General features: G+C 37.6%; 1 protein-coding gene across 1 annotated transcript; it reads right to left on the bottom strand.

Annotated features, from left to right (window-relative positions):
• Positions 1–1,473: 1,473 nt before the first annotated feature.
• On the bottom strand, positions 1,474–16,349 carry LOC126829856 (beta-lactamase). The gene is made up of 8 exons (XM_056102873.1): positions 15,877–16,349; positions 14,831–14,979; positions 13,619–13,736; positions 12,532–12,622; positions 11,435–11,594; positions 9,875–10,036; positions 1,640–1,681; positions 1,474–1,478 (listed from the first exon to the last, which is right to left on the bottom strand). Exons 1-8 carry the CDS (start codon positions 16,347–16,349, stop codon positions 1,474–1,476), a joined length of 1,200 nt encoding a protein of 399 aa, XP_055958848.1.
• Positions 16,350–18,125: the final 1,776 nt, after the last annotated feature.

Raw genomic sequence — 18,125 nt, 5'->3', positions numbered from 1 at the left:
TGATTGTGTCCATATTCAATTCCATCCCTCTTACAGACATTACCCTAAAGCTTGAAAACGGTTTTTTAAAACCTATGTCCTTTATAGTTGCCATAAATCGAGAACAAAAAAACATGGATTGCGTACATCAATCCAATCAAACACTCCAATAGCCATAAGAAACATTATTCTGAAGCTTGAAAACGATTCGTTTAAAAATTGGCACTCTACAAAGCGGACAAGAAAATTGAGTATACAGACGGACGGGTCAGTTACATTCTGTTCATGTTTTGTGCTGATTGTACAAAAATTGATAAACATATAGTATGTTATCCTGCTAAATGACTTTAAAGAGATATGGCCATATTATTCAAGGTGAGTTCATAAAGGGTTCAACCGTGATATTATAATAGTATTGGTTCATATTGTGATGCTTAAAGAGCAAAGTTTAAATCAACATTGATGTTGTTATCATGAACAAAATCTAAGGGCGGAAACTAACCCTAAAACAAGATGTCGATGCCAATGGAATAAATTTAAGAATTGCCATTTCAGACAAATCTATTTGCATTATCTGTTGATTAATATCCGACACTCCTAATTTTTTTATTGTAATATTTCTCTCTTCACAATTCATTATTTATATTATAAAGTTCCATTGCCCTTGCGTAATCGGGTGTTTGTTTTTTATGTGGTTGACAAATCTTGACAACTGACCCAGACCCTCCGCAGGTAAAAGACTAGGAGGTTCTGGATGACCGAGACTAGACCAAGGGATGGTTTCCAGTGGTAACCACAAGATTGACGAGGTGCACATCCCAAAATGGATTATCTCAAGAAAAATTAAAATTAGTATTATGCTACTAATGTTATCTCTTTCAACTATTAGATAGTGTTACTAAAGGAGCTATATTATTGCTATTCCCTATAGCTATATATATATATAGCTATATATATATATTGTAGTTTGCAAGAGATGCTGAAATCACGCAACCGAACGGAGTCATTAAAAACAGTATGGCCAAGTTGTAGCTCAGATAGAAAACGCACTGAAGAGATAACTCTAACTTTCAAACTATCTTAAAAACTGACTCTATAACAAAGTGACCGTGTTGGCCTTTATGTCCGCATCATAAATGTAATGAATCTACCGAACGGTAAAAATGGGTTGCCGTTTACCTCCGATTTATTTCGTTATTATTATCACCTTCTAGGAACAATACTGGATCGGGTGGGTGTTCTCTGCCTCCAATCACATTCAATAAAGTATTTTTCAAAAGTCAGATTCAAGAACGTTATTTATAAAATATATTGTATTATTATTACATAAGTATGACAGGCACATAGAATGCTATTATTACGCCCACCATTAGCTAACAATATTTAGTATTCAAGGACAGTATGTTATTTCCGTATATTATATAACAAAGTTACTTATAAAATAGTATGTTATTTTATGGATGGACATTAATGTCAACAATATAAAGCCATATATCAATCTAGATTATGAAACACTCCATTTGTTAAAATAAGCCTAAAATAATGGCTGTCATAAGGCCATATATATATTGAGATGCCAATGGGGCTGACGAAACGGGCCTTCTTGTTGAGGGTACAGCTCGACGTTTAGGTTTCTTGCATATGGCGGATAATGGTCCACGTCCGGCAGGATAGTCTATTGGTTTCAACCATGGTTGTTCACCTGAAATAAATGTTAATAAAATTATCAATCTCGATCCCAGAGATAAGTTTACCCTTTGTTTATCTCTGGTAAAACTTAACAAGCCGGCCATTTTGAATGTAATAATAATAATAATAATAATAATACCTTTATTTAAGAAGGGTAAAGGATTAGGCTGTGGGAGCCTTTCTACCACCCTGCCCTTCATGAAATACAATAAATGATAGCATAACAAATAAAAGAGAGGGGTGAAGAGGAGTATAAAATAATCAGAATGAAATTATAATACAAAAGATGACAGCACCAAAAGAGACAAATATAATAACACATACCCCCCCCCCCCCAAAAAAAAAAAAACCAAACAAAAAAAAAAACCCAAACAAAACATATAACTAACAAAGCAAAAGGCATACAAATGTGGAACAAGGAAAAATACATTATTTTTATATATGGACATATGCTGCTTTTTACAATAATAAGCTTTGGCCGCATTGTGATTAGTTTGTTATTAATGTTGGTGTATGGGGTTTCATAGAAAGACAAAAGATTGAACAGATAAACAGGACATTGCTTAGATAAAAAATTTGGAAATAAAGTTACATAAATTGTAGGCATGACGGTTTTCTATTGTTAAAAGTGTCAAGGTAGTTATTATTGGGTACAGTTCAGCGGTATGATCGACATTAAGCAGTAGTTTAAAGGCCATGATTTGTCATCTAGAGAGACATTCAAGAGATTTGGTGTCACAGGAGTCCCAGATTAGAGAACAGTAATCAAAATGTGTCTGAATATGACCATTATAAAAAAGAGTGCGGTAGGAAGAGAGGGAGATGTTGTTTAATCTTACGGAGAAGGAAAAGTTTCTGACTTAATCTTTTTAGAGATATATTGAATATGGTCTTTCCAAGTTAAATTATGATTTAAAACGACGCCTAAAAGTTTAAAGGATGAGACTACTTCTATTGATTCATTGTCGATTTTTATATCAAGGGTAGTGGGGAGAAAATTTCTTTTTTGGTGGGTTGTAAAGAGCATTGCTTTAGTTTTTGTTATATTAAGTTTCATTCCGTTTTGGTTACACAAGACCTTTATTCTGTCGGCATCAAGCTGTAGTTTTGTTTGGAGAACTTCAACGGTTGGGCCAAAGGTGTAGACTGTCGTATCATCAGCAAAGAGGTCAGTTTTGGAAGGAGATTTAATGGCAAGTCATTAATGAAAATATTGAACAAGAGGGGTCCTAATATCGATCCTTGAGGTACGCCATAGTGAGTAGGCTTCATAGTAGATAGTTCACCATTAACGAAAGTACGCTGGTTTCTGTTTTTTAAGTAGGATTCTAAGAACTGTAACGCATTTTTAGAAACTTTAAGATATCTGCATTTCGTCAATAAAAAATCATAATTGACCAGATCAAAAGCTTTTTTTAAAGTCAAAAAATATTGTACCACAAAGAAGATTATTATTTATAGCATCATATATATTTTCCATAATGTGAGTGATTCATATACAAGAGGTGATATTTATTTAAATACTTACTAAGATGCCCGTGTATATGTCTTTCAAGGATTTTTGATACAGTTGAGAGAATAGATATAGGCCTATAGTTATTTGGGTCATCCTTAGCTCCAGTTTTGTGAATTGGAATCACCTTAGCTTGTTTAAATGACGAAGGATAGGTATTGTATTTTATTGATAGGTTGAAGACATGGGTTAGACTGTGGGAAAGGTGATCTGCGCCCAACTGAAGACACAGTGGATTTACTGAATCCAAGCCTACTGCCTTTGACACGTCAAGCGACCGAAGAGACTCTTTCATAAAAGATACTTTAATGAAGGGAATATGGAAAGATACATTTGTCGGTACTTTTGAATCTATGTGCTCTTTTAACAGATTGTCATAAGATGACGAATTTGTCACGTGATCGCTGTTCGCGTGAAGTATTTTATCAGGGATTTCAGAGAAAAAGTTGTTAAGGGTATTTCTATCTATTGGAATAGTTGAAATGTTTTTAGTTTTGTTTACCCCTGAGTTTATTGCATCCCATACTCGTTTGGGATTTTTACAATCACCAGCGAGATTTTGAAGATATTTCGATTTAGTTTTTCTAATCATGGCTTTTAAACTATTGCGACATCTTTTAAATTCTGTTTCATTTTAGCTTCTCTTATGAAAATCGCGTTCTTTCATTAAATATTTCATCTGTAAGCCATTGTGGTTTAACAGCTGTTTTAGCTCGTCTAGTTCTTATGGGAGCGTGTTGATTAATTATTGGGGTAACAAGATTATACCAAGCTGTAAGAGCGTCTTGGGGGTTATTTGCAAAATAGACTTATCGAAATTAATTTGACTTATATCGCGAATATAGTTTTCGTCACTAAAATTTCTGAAAGCTATAGGATACATAAATACATGTGGGGAAATGGTCGTACGTAACTAACGTAGAAAAATTAAATGGTACCTGGCTTTTTTTTCGCACGTATACAGTGAATGGCCATTTTTCTCAGTAATCCCAGCCAGAATTTGGCTATTTTTTAAAATTGCGTTAAAGTTTTAAATTTTTGTTTAGAACTGAAATAAATTACCTATTAGTCAATCCCCACGCTAAAAACATTAACAGAATTGATTGTGTATATCTGAAATAGACACGACCGAAGCACAAAATAGTGCCAATATGACGACGTCAAATCGAGAGTTGGAGATGATGTTATTTTTGTGACAAATCATTGGAAGAAGCGATAAGACGTTCTGTACGGATTATACAGTCCTAAAGGCTGCAAGAAGGCCATTGTTTACAATGTAACATTGTGTCTTGTAATGTTGATAATGATCATAATGATGGTGTTTACATTTTGTTTGTTGATGTGACCTCATGACCTGTGACGTTTAGATAACGTGATATCGATATCATGGCTATTCACTGTGTCAGAGTCACTTCTCTGCAGGTAGGGTGAGTCTGTCGTTCAGATTGGGGAAATGGTCTGGGGAATAATACGGGACTACAGTTTCAATGATATGATTTGGAGAAGATACAATAACATGATCAATTAAAGTTGAAGAAGAATTAGTTACACGAGTAGGAGAGGAGATGATTTCAGTTAAATTATATAAATTTAATGTGTTCGTCCATGAGAGATTTTTTTGTGTAAAAGGTCAATATTGATGTCGCCAAATAAAATTATTTCATAGTCCTTAAGCCACATAGAGTCCATCATTGATCTAAATTCATCTTGCCACTTCGAGTCAGATGCTGGATTTCTGTATAAACAACAGATTAACACTGGTTTTGTTCTCTTTAAGGTAATTTCAACCCAAATAGTTTCAAGATTATTTGGTTCCAAATCATCTCTTCTTTTACAATTAATGGTATCCCTAACACATAACAAAGATCCAGAGGAGCTAACTGAACACTGATCGCGTCTAATAGGTGAATGAAATCCAGGGAATGCAATGAATTCATCAGACATACATTAAAGGACAATATTGGTGTCAGTCATTATTACATATGTGATAGAACTGGTTAAATACATTCCAAATATAATTTTAACACAGAGATCATTGCTACGGGAGACGTGTAACAAGTACGTGAAGAAACGGGAAGTGACGCCAAACATGACAAACAAGAGTTGTCCTTCTATATAACAGACTGAAGTAACGAGCGGTAAGAGACAAACGATCGAATTTCATTTCACTGATAATTCCGTTGAAGTTGAAAAGTTATTATATGGGACGGTGAGAGGGTATCTCACAATTCAAAAATAGAATTGACTGTCACTAGATAAGGGACACGAGAAAAAGTAGAAAAATCCCCCGTTTTTTATTCATTCTGTTCTTAATAAAAACATGTTAATGCACGGACTTTTTCTAATTTGTTCGTTATCTTTTATCTACTGACAGCCAATTCTTTTTTTGAATTGTCAGATATCGTCTCATCGTCTCATATAACAACTTTTCATCTTCAACGGAATTATCAGTGAAATGAAATTCGATCGTTTGTCTGTTACCAATCGTTACTTCAGTCAGTTATATAGAAGGACAACTCATGTTTGACGTCACTTCCCGTTTCTTCACGTGCTTGTTACACAACTCCCGTAGCAATGATTTCTGTGTTAAAATTATATTTGGGGTGTATTTAACGAGCTCTATCACATATTTTATAATGGCTGACACCAATATTGTCCTTTAAGAAGTCCCACATGAAGACCTTTTTTAGTCAAAAAATCATACATCGTTAATAAATATAAATAAATACACAAGATGAGGTCAACTACGTATATTATACAACACTAAAATAATGATCGTTACCTGCTAAACCCAATTTAAAAAAACCCTGGGGTAATCAATGCAGCATAAGTCTTTAACATTTCACTCAAAACAAGATAGCACATGTAATAATACGAGTATACACAGTTAATATCTATGAGTTTATCTATACATTGGTCACATACCACAGAACACAAGGTAGCACATAGAGTAATATTTGGTATTTATGAGTACATGCATAGTACATATCACTGGTGGACAACAGGGTAACACACATAGTTAAAGCACAGTCATTTGCTACTTAAACAAGTTTCTTTGTTGAGTTCGGGGGTTGGAGGTGGAATGAAAGGGGGAAGTTTGGCAGTAGAGGAAAAGCACCTGGTTCATACGCTGTAGGTGGGGGTATCCCATATTCTGATAGACATGCTGTGGAAAAGTAAAGAAGGGGTTGCTCTGTTGTGCCGGCTTAATACTCAAGTTCTCTCTGGCTTTGTTTATCGTGGAAGTTGAAACGCGGATTTGAAGAGAGTCGCTAACTTGGTGGATACCAGAGCATTAAGATGTGTAGTACCGTGGTAGAGTTGATCGTTAATTAGTTCGGAGCAAAACAGTAGGACGTTAAACTCCATTTCATTTCATTTCATTTGATCGTTAATTGTGTTGTTGCTGTTCATAAAAATAGATCTAGTATCAACAAAGCTGCATTGGTATTCATGGCATATTTTTTGGAGTTCCACATTCATCGTTTGAATGGAAATGTTGAAGTCTTCCGAAGACCCACGGTAAAAGTTCAAGAAAGTTTACCGACGCTTTAGGAAACATCCCCTTACACAAACCTGTGAGTTCCCTATACTGCCCCATGCAGTCAGCTACGCTATAATGTTCAGAGATTTTATTAGAACAACGCTTTAGAAAATTAACAACATCTTTTATCTTTCCGCCTCTTATTGTTTTTATACAGGTATTTCTGCTCCTGTCCATGCGATTTGGTTGAAGATTTTGAGTCACCGATGACCCTATTATCAGATTTTGTTTAGGCTCAATTAATTTAATCCTTTGATAGCGTTCAAGCCATGTTGATTTCTGTGTTTCTATGATTCTTTCGTGGTGATGATCCATGGGCGGGTGAGAAGAATTTTGGTAGTTATTGTGTTGGAAAGGTGGTATATAGGCCTACTATTTAGTTTGATTTTTAAACTTTCATTTTCAGATGCAAGTTCGTTTATCTGATTGCAGAAAACGTTGTTTTCCTCTGTAAGTTTTGAGTTTAGTACCCCGAGTTCTCCATTTAAGGCAACTGAGGTGTTTGATTCATTTTTAGTAGCTTCTAGACTTTGTTTCAGGTTAGAGATAAGTGTTTGAAGCTCTTCAATTTTGGAGTATGTGGTTGGTGTCTTCTGTTTCGTGACATATAATTTACTATTCAGTTTCGAACTTCTTGTGACTGGTTTACTGGGTTTCCTTATTGTCGATCTAGTAGATGGTGAAGACGAAAGGCATAGTTTTTTTTACCTGATATTGCTTTAGAGAGAATGGCACTGGTAGGCGTGGTCTGTCGTGATATAGCTATCGGAGAAGAGCTATTCGTCGTAATTTGTGTTATGGAGCTCTGTTTGTGTTTGTTGGGTGGATATGAGGACGAATTTGAGTCGGTTTCATGTATATTGTCCTTCACTGGATGATTTTGAACGGCCGTCTTAACACTTGTATTTAATATAGTAGCTCTGTCTAAGTTGATTTGCTCAAGTACAGCGGGTAGATGATCGAAAATAAAAACATTTTGGCCTATACCATTTACAAGAGCATTGACTGTTGTGTGAAACAGATTGATAGTATATCTACAATTTATGCTTTTGTCGGTCGAATTTACTCTGATTATCGACGATTCGCATTGAGCATTTACATCAACCTTCTTAGTTAGGTCTGTAGGAAGTATTTTGGAAGTAGAGTAAATCCGATTCTAAGCTGCTTCTAAATTCAACATAGTGACCAGTAGCAAAGTATAGTCGAAAACCACCTCCAGTTTCCGATACTGGAAGATCCTGACGAAACGTAGCATTCAATAACTTTTGAAGACTTTTGGTAGGATTAAGTTCGTATGGCTGTTGTAATTTACCATTATCTGATAGTTGAATGTTTGGTGAAGATATGTTGTCATTACTGGACGAACTTATATAGAACAAATAGATAAATTCTTTGGTGACATACCTTCAGTATCGGAGTTGAGACTCGTGTCCGCCATCTTGATTTGGGGAGAACAAAGGAAAAAATATAGAAGTATCAAAAGTCCGTTAATCTGCAGAATCCGGTATCAAATCACAGCAGTAAATATATATACAGGATCAGTTCCATTATAGTCATATTTTAATCCATATTATCGTAAATAAAACTGGTAAAAAGCAGGAAAACAATCATAAATTTCAGAGAAAAAATCTAAACGCCGCCATCTTGTCACGTGATCGATTGCAAACGGTAAAGTTATCTTTGGGGTCGAGATTGTAAATTATGTTTCTGAATAGATTTGTTAGGGATACGGCAGAGTAATCAAGTTCTGTTGTTAAGGGTTGGGGTGTTGGATTGTCAACCGGCAACATTCCGAATGGACAGACTTGCAATTTTAAAAGTAATTCAGAATTGAGTCCTGACACCATTCTGTCACTCCCTAAAATAGAAACATGTAGTCAAGCGTTTTATCTGTCGTGATTGGTCGAGATATCACCAGGTTTATTTGGCGCATGCCTTGTTTGTCGGATGGAGACGTAACATATATTGTAATACTTTTAGTAGAATTTTTGCTCGAGAAATAACATATTCGCATAATATGTGATATGTACTTAAAATACTTAAATCAACTTAGGGTTTGAATGACATATTATGATATAAAAACACTTGTAGAGCCATAACATAACTGGTTCTATGTCAACAACATGTTAACAGATATCTCATGAGAATATTCTTCAGTAAAATTCCATTCCACCATATAAGGGTGGGTTGTCGACGTCATTGGGCTCAATTAACCAATCTCTATAATTATTTACATCATATTTGACCAATTGGATAATTGAATGTCCAAAACCAGTAGATACAAAATTAGGATACTGGTGAGAATTCGCCAGACTTCTATTAGGTTCCCGAGAGGCTCCATCTGAGTTCCTAGACAGCCGCGAGTCTGGCTAGGGTAGAGAAATGGTTTTAGCTAGTATTGTTATATATTATGCTTGTATACCTATATTCAGCTATATATGTTGAAGCAAACTATCACATTGTTATTCCTGGTAAGACAAACGTCTTAAGAAACTGTAAGAAGTAAATACACAACGTGAAGCAGAAGTAAAGACAGCTAGAGACAAATTCTAGACGATCACAAGGCTACAGAAATATGTAGTAAAAGAAGGTGCATGGATTCTACGTAGGGTGTGGCGACCGGTTTCCTGGTCCGCTCTCCACGTCAGACAAAAGACCTATGGTGCTACAATATTGGAGAATGGAAATGGAAGGAAATGAAAAGGGGATAAACGTCCTACTGTTTTGCGCCGACTGGTTCACGAAGACGGCTTTTGTGAAATATAAAGCATGGTTTATGATGGCATATAAAGTGAGAAAATAATATACATGAAATGAACCAGTCCAGTATTTCTCCACCAACCAGGGCAACTATCCTCCACGTAGTATGCAATGAGGGAAATTAATTCTTGACAGCGGCGTTTCCACCAATTCTCTTTCGAATTCCAACTCTCAAGGGTTCCGTTACGTGCACTCCAACGTTTTTTTTAGTCATCCGAATGACTAGACACCTTTCCTTACCAAACTCTCCGACCTGGAAACCAGACTAGACAATCCTATGGAACTTTCTCAGCCAACATTTACATTCGTGTCCAGACCTGCTTAGTGAGTCTACGCCGTTTACACCGAGCAAGGGTGAGCTCCCGGCAAAATATTAAGAAAGTACGAACCTAGAAGCATGTCGAGTGTATACCAGGACACAAGTTGATTGGCCGTATAACCATCATAACTACTAGCTTCACATAACCATACACCAACATCTACATCCGGTAAAAATGTATTCCTACACGTATAACCACTAAACGATCCTGTGTGTTCTACTTTTCTGTAACCTGTTTCAACAAAAAGAGGATAATTTCACCATATATTTGGCTAAGTTTTGACTTTAACGGAGGACAACTCTCCTCAGGCGAATGCCTTTTATCTATACTCTTCAAAAAAGTAGGCGATATTGAACTGCAAATACCTATGCAGGTTGTGATATGATAAATAGTCATGGACACTTGACATGCTTTGAGATTAGGTTCACAGACGAAGAACTTATCGCCCCAACAGAATCACTGAGCTGCACCTGCGACACGCAATAACGCCATACACGTGGGAGGGGTTCATTGTCAAATTTGACACTTCAAGGAAGGGTTGATGAAAACTGCCGCTTGCTGGTTTATCCTATCCATGTTTGCTTTCCTATCGGTTCTTGCATAAGATTTCCGTTAGCGTATCTGTTACGTTTAATTTGATCCGGAGACGTGTTCGTCGACGTCAACGTAAACCGACAACACTGCAAGAATTGGCCGTGGCACTGCAAGAGGAGTGGGTCAGATTGCCCCAGATCGTGACTGGACGGTTGATTAGGAGCATGCCACGACGAATTGCTGTATATCTGAGGGTTGGTGGAGCAATTACTCATTATTAAGACAAAAATCAAAAACGTCCATTTTCACTTTTGACAGTGTATCTCTTTTCGAGTAAATTTGGGCCGTCAGATAAGCCGCCCATATGAACTGTTTCAATCTGTTTCACAGAGACTTACGAGTCTCGTAAAATATCTCTGTCATAGATGACTGCCTTAACACATGCTGTCACAGCACGCGGTGTGAATCATTGGCTGAATGGCGCGTGCATTGTTTACATAAGACATAACTGCTTCGGAGAGAATGCTGCATTTTAGTCAATTTAATACCCATTTACACTAAATCGGAAATAATTTTTACCTACAAATACGTCAAACGCCTTTATTTATTTTTCCAATATATACAAAAAATGTTTTAGAATTTAATTTGTCGCAGGAAAAAAGTTAATATTTCTAGCTCATTAAGCCGCATCAATGTCATCCTTATCAGTGATTGTCGCGGCCAAGCAAATATTCACTGCGGATCAGTGTGGAACTGTTTATGCTTATGTGTAGGCAACTAGCCTGTTATTAACATACACTGGTTACCTCTAATAAAAACAGCAGTGCATTTCCGCAGTTTTGTATTGTTTTTGAATATCCTCTACTTTTTTTGAAGAGTATATATGTAGCATACAGACCACCATTAATTTGCTTCATTGACTTTAATGTTAATTCTCGTCTGATACAGCCGATCTAAGAAACGAGAATTAGCATTGAGGAAATAATTGGTGATCTGTGGCCTGTCTATAGTCTTGTAATACTTATCCGGTCCGTCATAGAATACCATAAGCCTGTAATACTATAATATCCATCCCATAAAGCTTTTAATAAATACCTCTATAATATCCGGTTCGCCATCCCATACCATATGCATCAATAGTACTCATGACTGGGAATATATTTGTAGTGACTTGATCAGTTTGTTGAATAGCATAATTAGACCTGTGAGTATCTCCCAATTCCTTTTCTGCAATCACTTGTTTTCCATTTTCATCCTGAATAATATTGTGAATAGTTTAAAAAAAATACCCTCAAATTACTGACTTATTGAAGCAGTGTGTGAGGAGTTGGGTGGGGAGAGGGGGCTGTACCGTGTCCTCCCCCAGAAAACTTTGAAAAATATTTTCGATATTGTGCATTCTGATATCCTGGGTGGATAACAGAATGGAACTTTGATATTTTGCTCAATACAAAATGTGTAACCCTCCCCGTAGATGGGGAGGGTTCGGGCCGTTTGTCCCCACGTCTACCCTTTTAGATTCAGCACTGTTGGGTAATAGTTTATATTTACAAGGTTATTCTTTATTTGTCACCCTGTGGTTAGTAAATACACTGTCCTTAAAGTACAGTTGTATGAATGGCATAAATTATCATTAGTAAAAAGAGCCACTGGCTCGTTAGCGTGGAGATCACGGGTTCGCTCCCGGTGTTGACCAAGAAAGTTCATTGGGATTTACCGGCGTGGTTTCCCCTTGTCAGTGGTTTAGGACGGAGGGCCTGACAAGGACAGCTGTTGAGTCGTTCGTTTCGGACGAAAAATCGAGGTCCCGTGTACACATTGGCGTGCACGTAAAAGATCCCTTGGCAGTTGGGATTCGATATAAGAATATAAGAATGTAGGCCGAAAATTCAATCGCTAAATTATCGGTTCAGAGTGGATCAATTTGACTGAATTTTTACATTATCTAGTTTTTAACTATAATAGTGAGAACTGCCAGCTCGTTATCTAATCTTCCATAATGTATCTTAAGTTTGGGTGGCCTTTTGGTTAGTACTTGGTAAGTTATCCCAAAATATGGATTTTTCACAATACATTTTAATAGGTTTGTGACATAGAAGATTAAATACTTTGAACACCTGTGAACCTGGGTCTAGATAAAACCCATCAAAGAGCACGTGCTAGACACTTTCTATTTGCATAAAATATCATACCTTTCCGTTATTTAAATGGAAACGAAGATATTTGGCCATATCCTCGGCATTACTATAAACACCCGCAGCTGGACCCATATAATCTAAGATTCTAAATATACAAATAGTCATGTAGTTAGAATAGATCATATACAATATTTCATCATATTTATTTTTGGAAAAAAATTGTGTCGCGCACGTTATCATTCTATTACGCAATGTTTTGTTCGAGATCTTTAAACAAATTTCCAGCCTGCCCCCCCCCCCCTTGTAAGTGATGCAGGACGGGAGGCTTGGCAAGGGGCAACGTATAGTCGTTCGGATGGTACGAAAAACGGAGGCCCCGTGTACACATGAGTGTACGTAACAGAACCCTTGGCAGTTGGAAATCCATAAAAGAGTAGGTCATAGGGCCGCTGATCGGGCACAAGTTCACTTACAGCACACTGCATGACGTATGCCCGTCTTTATTAGCCCAGTAGGAGCAGATCAGTGGGGTGTTAAACCCCATTTCATTTCACTTCATTGGTACACCGTTCAGCACATGTATTTCTCTGGCTCTAATATTGTCTAAATTGTTCGTACCATTATTTTAAATAATGGTCTGCCAACACCAACTTATTACGTCAAATCCGTAATTCAACTACGAAAGAAAAGCAACACCAATAATACAGACATATGTATTTCGCCCATGTCCTCGGTACTTTAGATTTTACTGAAGGTGTAATTAAACATTCATATTAAAGATATCGGCGTTCCCTCCACAGCACCAAGGCCAGTAGATAAAAGTTTATGTTCGCTATCAGTTTCCGAGACTTCAAATACATCGAGATAGCCTATCTACCTTCCGGACTTCTCACAGGCCGCAAAAGAGAGGCGATGATATATTCGGAATGCAGGAAACAATCACGCTACATATTTCAGTATACCCGCAGCTTAAAGTTTCCATGGTAGTTACCTAGGTCCGAGTCCCCTTGCTACACTCTTGGTTAATGGTTTTGACAATGGTGATTTTATCACTATCTTCAAACTTACTCCCCACCGCCGAAACAGTTAAACTATCAAGTGTATTAATTCATTATAAATTTAGTTTTCTAAATTTAGTTACATTGATTGTTGTTGTTCAGGATTTGGAACTGGTTTACCATTGAAATTTGTGTAAGATATAGCAGTGTTCGCCCAATCCCCATCTGACATCCTGGAACCGATGCGAGAACCGTTCATTCCTACAGAAACAAAATCAAGAAGATGGAAATCAAATCGAATTTAAATTTAAAATTCCCCATTTTAGACGGAATATAAAAAATACTTTTGTCTATAGATGAAAGTGTGACCAGTTAACGCATATCTGACTAGACAAGTAAATCAGGGGTGCCGAGGTGGCTCAGTGAGTAAGACGTTGACGTTCAATCCCGCAGTTGACCGCGAAAGTTCATCAGTATTTCCGGCGTTGTTTCCCCGTGGCAGTGGCGCAGGACGGGGAGCCTGGCAAGGAATAACATAACGAAAACCCGAAGTCCCGTGTACATATTGGCGCACACGTAAAAGAACCCTTGACAGTCTGAATTCGATGTATGGGACGTTAAACCCCATTTTATTTCATTTCTGTTCAACACAAAATCAAACTTATTTAAAGCAATCCGTAAAGATAATAAACGACATTTTAGCGAACTTTTCACCTTCGTGGATTGATTGGTGATTTGCCGGAAGAACGCGAGGATTATCCAGTCTTAAATGTTAATGGCAAATACATCTCTCCGACTTTCTGTGTTAACCGTTCCACATCACGATGTCCAAATGGATATAACATTGCAAGCAAGTTTAGCGAATTTGCTGGCATCTGGGCATCAGTATCCCAAAATGACCCTACTATATGCCTAAATGATTACGGTAAATAAATCTTCTATTTTAAGGGGAAAACAAGGTGGCTCAGTGAGTAAGGCGTTTGATCACTTAAATAGGGTGTCCATTGTTCCATCACTGAGTTGTCAACAAGAGTGTAAAACGGTCGGCCTGCCATAGAATAGGGTATTGTGGTTCAAAGGCTGCGGACAACGTAAAAGAACCTTGGACAGTTGGAACTCAACTAGTATAAGAATAAGTAAAAACGACGTTGTCTGGGACAAACAGAGCCTATAGCACACTGCATGGCGTATTCACGTCTTCATTAACCAAGCTGGATATAGAACAGTAAAAAGTTAAACCCATTTCATTTCGTCTTCATTAGCCAATAAGTGAAGAAAAGTAAGAAGCTAAACCCAATTTCGTTTCGTTTCATTTCTCCTTATTTTTAAATCAACGAAAGGTTATTTGTATATACCTAGCGGTTTGTAAATTTTCTGAAAGATGGCGTCCTCCCAGTATTGACATGTTGCTATTTCTACTGCTGCGGCTCCGGCTACAACCATCTGATTACTGTATTGGTATTCGGTTCGTAGATCACAGAACGTCGTATAGAATGGTAACCGTCTAAATAGAATAAACATAGTGCTGTCAGGCAACATATATACTCCATCAGCGATTCTAAATTTAATGGCGTTCAGTAGTAGGGTTAGCTTAAAAATCTCATCAGGTTTAAAAGTAGAAAATGAAAAACTCTGACCTGCAGAACGGGAAATCGGGGTGCCGAATGGTTAACGCGTGCGCGTTGGATCAGAAGGTATGTCATTGAGTCAACGACAAGGAGTAGGATCGCCTGTCCAACCTTGTGGGTTTCCTCCGGTTCCACCGGTTTCCTCCCACTCCTACGGGCAAGCGAATTATTGAAATAAATTTGAACTACATGTTAGTCCCAAAATGACCTAGATTTGTCGAGTGGACAGTTACAAGGTTCCTAATACAGATGCAAAACCCCATGGAAAACCGTTTGGCTTCCTCCTGATGGCTAGTAAAACAAAGCAAGTTTGAAGGAATACATTTTAAATCTCTGACATCTAGAGTTTTTTACAACACCAAGAATAGACAGACAGCTGTCGAAAGGGTATCGTCGACGGCGTATAAAAAGAAGATATGTTATTAAAAATGACTTTGATTGATCATTTTAAAACCAACCTTTGACGAACCTGAATTCAAGTAATTACAGGAATTCAATGGAGAAAAAAATCTAAATCATTGACCCAGTCGGTGTAGAAAAGAAGGGCGTGAAACCACATTTCATTTCCTCTATCTGGTCAGTCAGAAAATGGAATCTTTCGTGCACTTCATTTGTAAAGAAGGCGTTTCCTCTAGGCCCTGTCGCTCTACTCTATGCACAAATCGGATTCTATTTTACAGGTAGACATACATTAATATGTGCCTTTAGTTCTATGTTCGTTTATTTTAAGATCCTAAGGAATAGAGCTATACACCCTTTAAAAGTAGACTTACTTGATCATTTCCTGTCGTGTTATGTTCTCCGCGATCGTGGTGGCACCCCAATATTCAGGAACACACATCTTGTGGGCAAGTACATCTCTCAAACTAGCTCTCTCCGTCCGAAAACTATCGGAAAGTTGGAAATCTTTACCAAACGTGTCCTTTAACGGTTTATCCCATTCTATCTTCCCCCGAGAAACGGCGTCGGCAGCTATAGTCGCGGTGAAGGACTTTGACACGGATCCGACATTAAAGAGAGTTTTTGATGTCACCAGATCGCCTTTTTCGAACGTTTTCACACCGAATCCGCCGGTAAAAATGGTCTGTGATTTGGTCACCATGGCTAAGGATAGCCCAGATATGTTATAACATTTCAAGACATGACCCACGAAAGCTTTTAAATCGCTTTCAGAAATTTTATTAGCAGCTGCGTCGGTTGTTTGTGCGATGGCGGCTATATAGAAGACGAGACCCAACTTGTTCATCTTGACCAGGTATGTTGTCACTGTGATATTTGACAAACTAAATCGGGGTTTTATCTACCCCTCAACATCACGTCCATGGATACAAATATTTCCTTTGGTATTTTAACGGATTGTGAAATCTCTCTTATAAGAAGAGTTGTTAAGGAAAGGACTTAGTAAGTTTTTTTAATAACTTGTGTCCAATCTAATTGTTCCAAAGTTAATTTTGTTGATGCAATGAAATATGTATAAACTATCGAATAATTGAAATAAAATTCAACCATTATGTAAGTGCCGAAATGACCTAGTTTGTGTCGAGTGAGCGTTAAACCCATTACTCTCTCTCTCTCTCTATTTGTAACTATGAGTCGATGACCTTATACATATTTGAAATGATTAATTATCATGTACATGTAAAGGAATCGTGGTAAACATTAAGAAATGAAATGAAATGGGGTTTAACGTCCTACTGTAAACATTAAGAGGCTCTGTAGATTAAAGGGGATCACGGTGGCTAAGTGGGTAAGGCGCTGGCTCGCTAGCCTGGTGGTCGGGTGTTCGATCCCTGCATTGGCCGAGAAAGTTCATCCAGATTTTCCGGCGTGGTTCCCCCTTGTCAGTGATGCAGGACGTAGGGCCTGACAAGGACAGCTGTCTAGTCATTCGGATGAGACGAAAAACCGAGGTCCCGTGTACACATTGGCGTGCACGTAAAAGATCCCTTGACAGTTGGAATTCGATATAACAGTAGGCCGTAGTGCCGCTGTCCGGGCAAAATTTCCCTCATAGCACACTGTATGGCGTATGCCCAGTTCGGAGCAAAACAGTAGGACGTTAAACCCCATTTCATTTCATTTCATTTCTGTAGATTAAAGATGCATTATGTAAAATATAGATAGAGAGCTTGCTATAATTGTTCAAGATTAGATAATGAAACATTAATATACTGAAAATTTCATTCAAATTACTTTATTTTGTGCGAAGTTATGAATTTTTAAAGATAAAGCTTGATGAGAGAGAGAGAGAGAGAGAGAGAGAGAGAGAGAGAGAGAGAGAGATGGGGTTTAACGTCCACTCGAAACAAACTAGGTCATTTCGGGACTAACATATCGTTTAATTTTATTTCGATAATTCGCTTTCGCATAGGGGTCTTTAGCAGTGGGAGGAAACCGGGGGACCCGGAGAAAACCCACGAGGTTGGATAGGCGACCCTACTCCTTGTCACGTACAACCGGGGATTCGAAACCACGCCAGTCGACTCAATGACAGACTTTATGATACAGCGCGCGCACGCTAAGGCTTGACTACCAAGACCATATCTCGATTATGCATTTTATCGTTAAATTTTCAAATTGCAATCGTGTTTCAATCTCGGTCATCCGATGAGCTAGAGAGTTGATTACTGGCTTGTCATATGAATAAATGTCAACGTAATAGTTTATATAACAGTTGAGACCAAAAGAAAGACTTCCAATAGGCAGATTTAACCCCTAATTTGTGAAGTCTTCAGGTCCGGGACTGTACAGCACAGTGGACACTTACACTTACGGGTACCCCTCCCATATCCCGATCTATTCACTTTATCCGATATGCATCTTTAAACAACAGGTCGGGGTCATTATCATCATTAATATTTATAAATATATTTGACAATCTTTAAGTGGCAGTTAGCGATTGGGAAACACATTAACAGAACACAATTTTTATCGGAAACAATCACCGGTTTTATTCTAAAAGCACGACGTTTCGACAAGTATCCTCGTATCGTTATCAATAAAACCAATGATTGTTTCCCCA

The sequence above is a fragment of the Patella vulgata genome, chromosome 8, assembly GCF_932274485.2.
Source record: "Patella vulgata chromosome 8, xgPatVulg1.2, whole genome shotgun sequence".
NCBI lineage: Eukaryota > Metazoa > Mollusca > Gastropoda > Patellidae > Patella > Patella vulgata.
This window is presented reverse-complemented; position numbering and strand designations above follow the sequence as displayed.

Excerpts from the sequence above, each read along its gene's own strand:
- LOC126829856 (XM_056102873.1), bottom strand. The coding sequence starts at position 16,349 with ATGAACAAGTTGGGTCTCGTCTTCTATATAGCCGCCATCGCACAAACA. Across the intron at positions 11,595-12,531 it reads TCCATTTAAATAACGGAAAG|GATGAAAATGGAAAACAAGT; the intron begins GTATGATATTTT and ends AATATTATTCAG. Across the intron at positions 10,037-11,434 it reads GCGAACCGGATATTATAGAG|GTTACAGAAAAGTAGAACAC; the intron begins GTATTTATTAAA and ends TTGTTGAAACAG.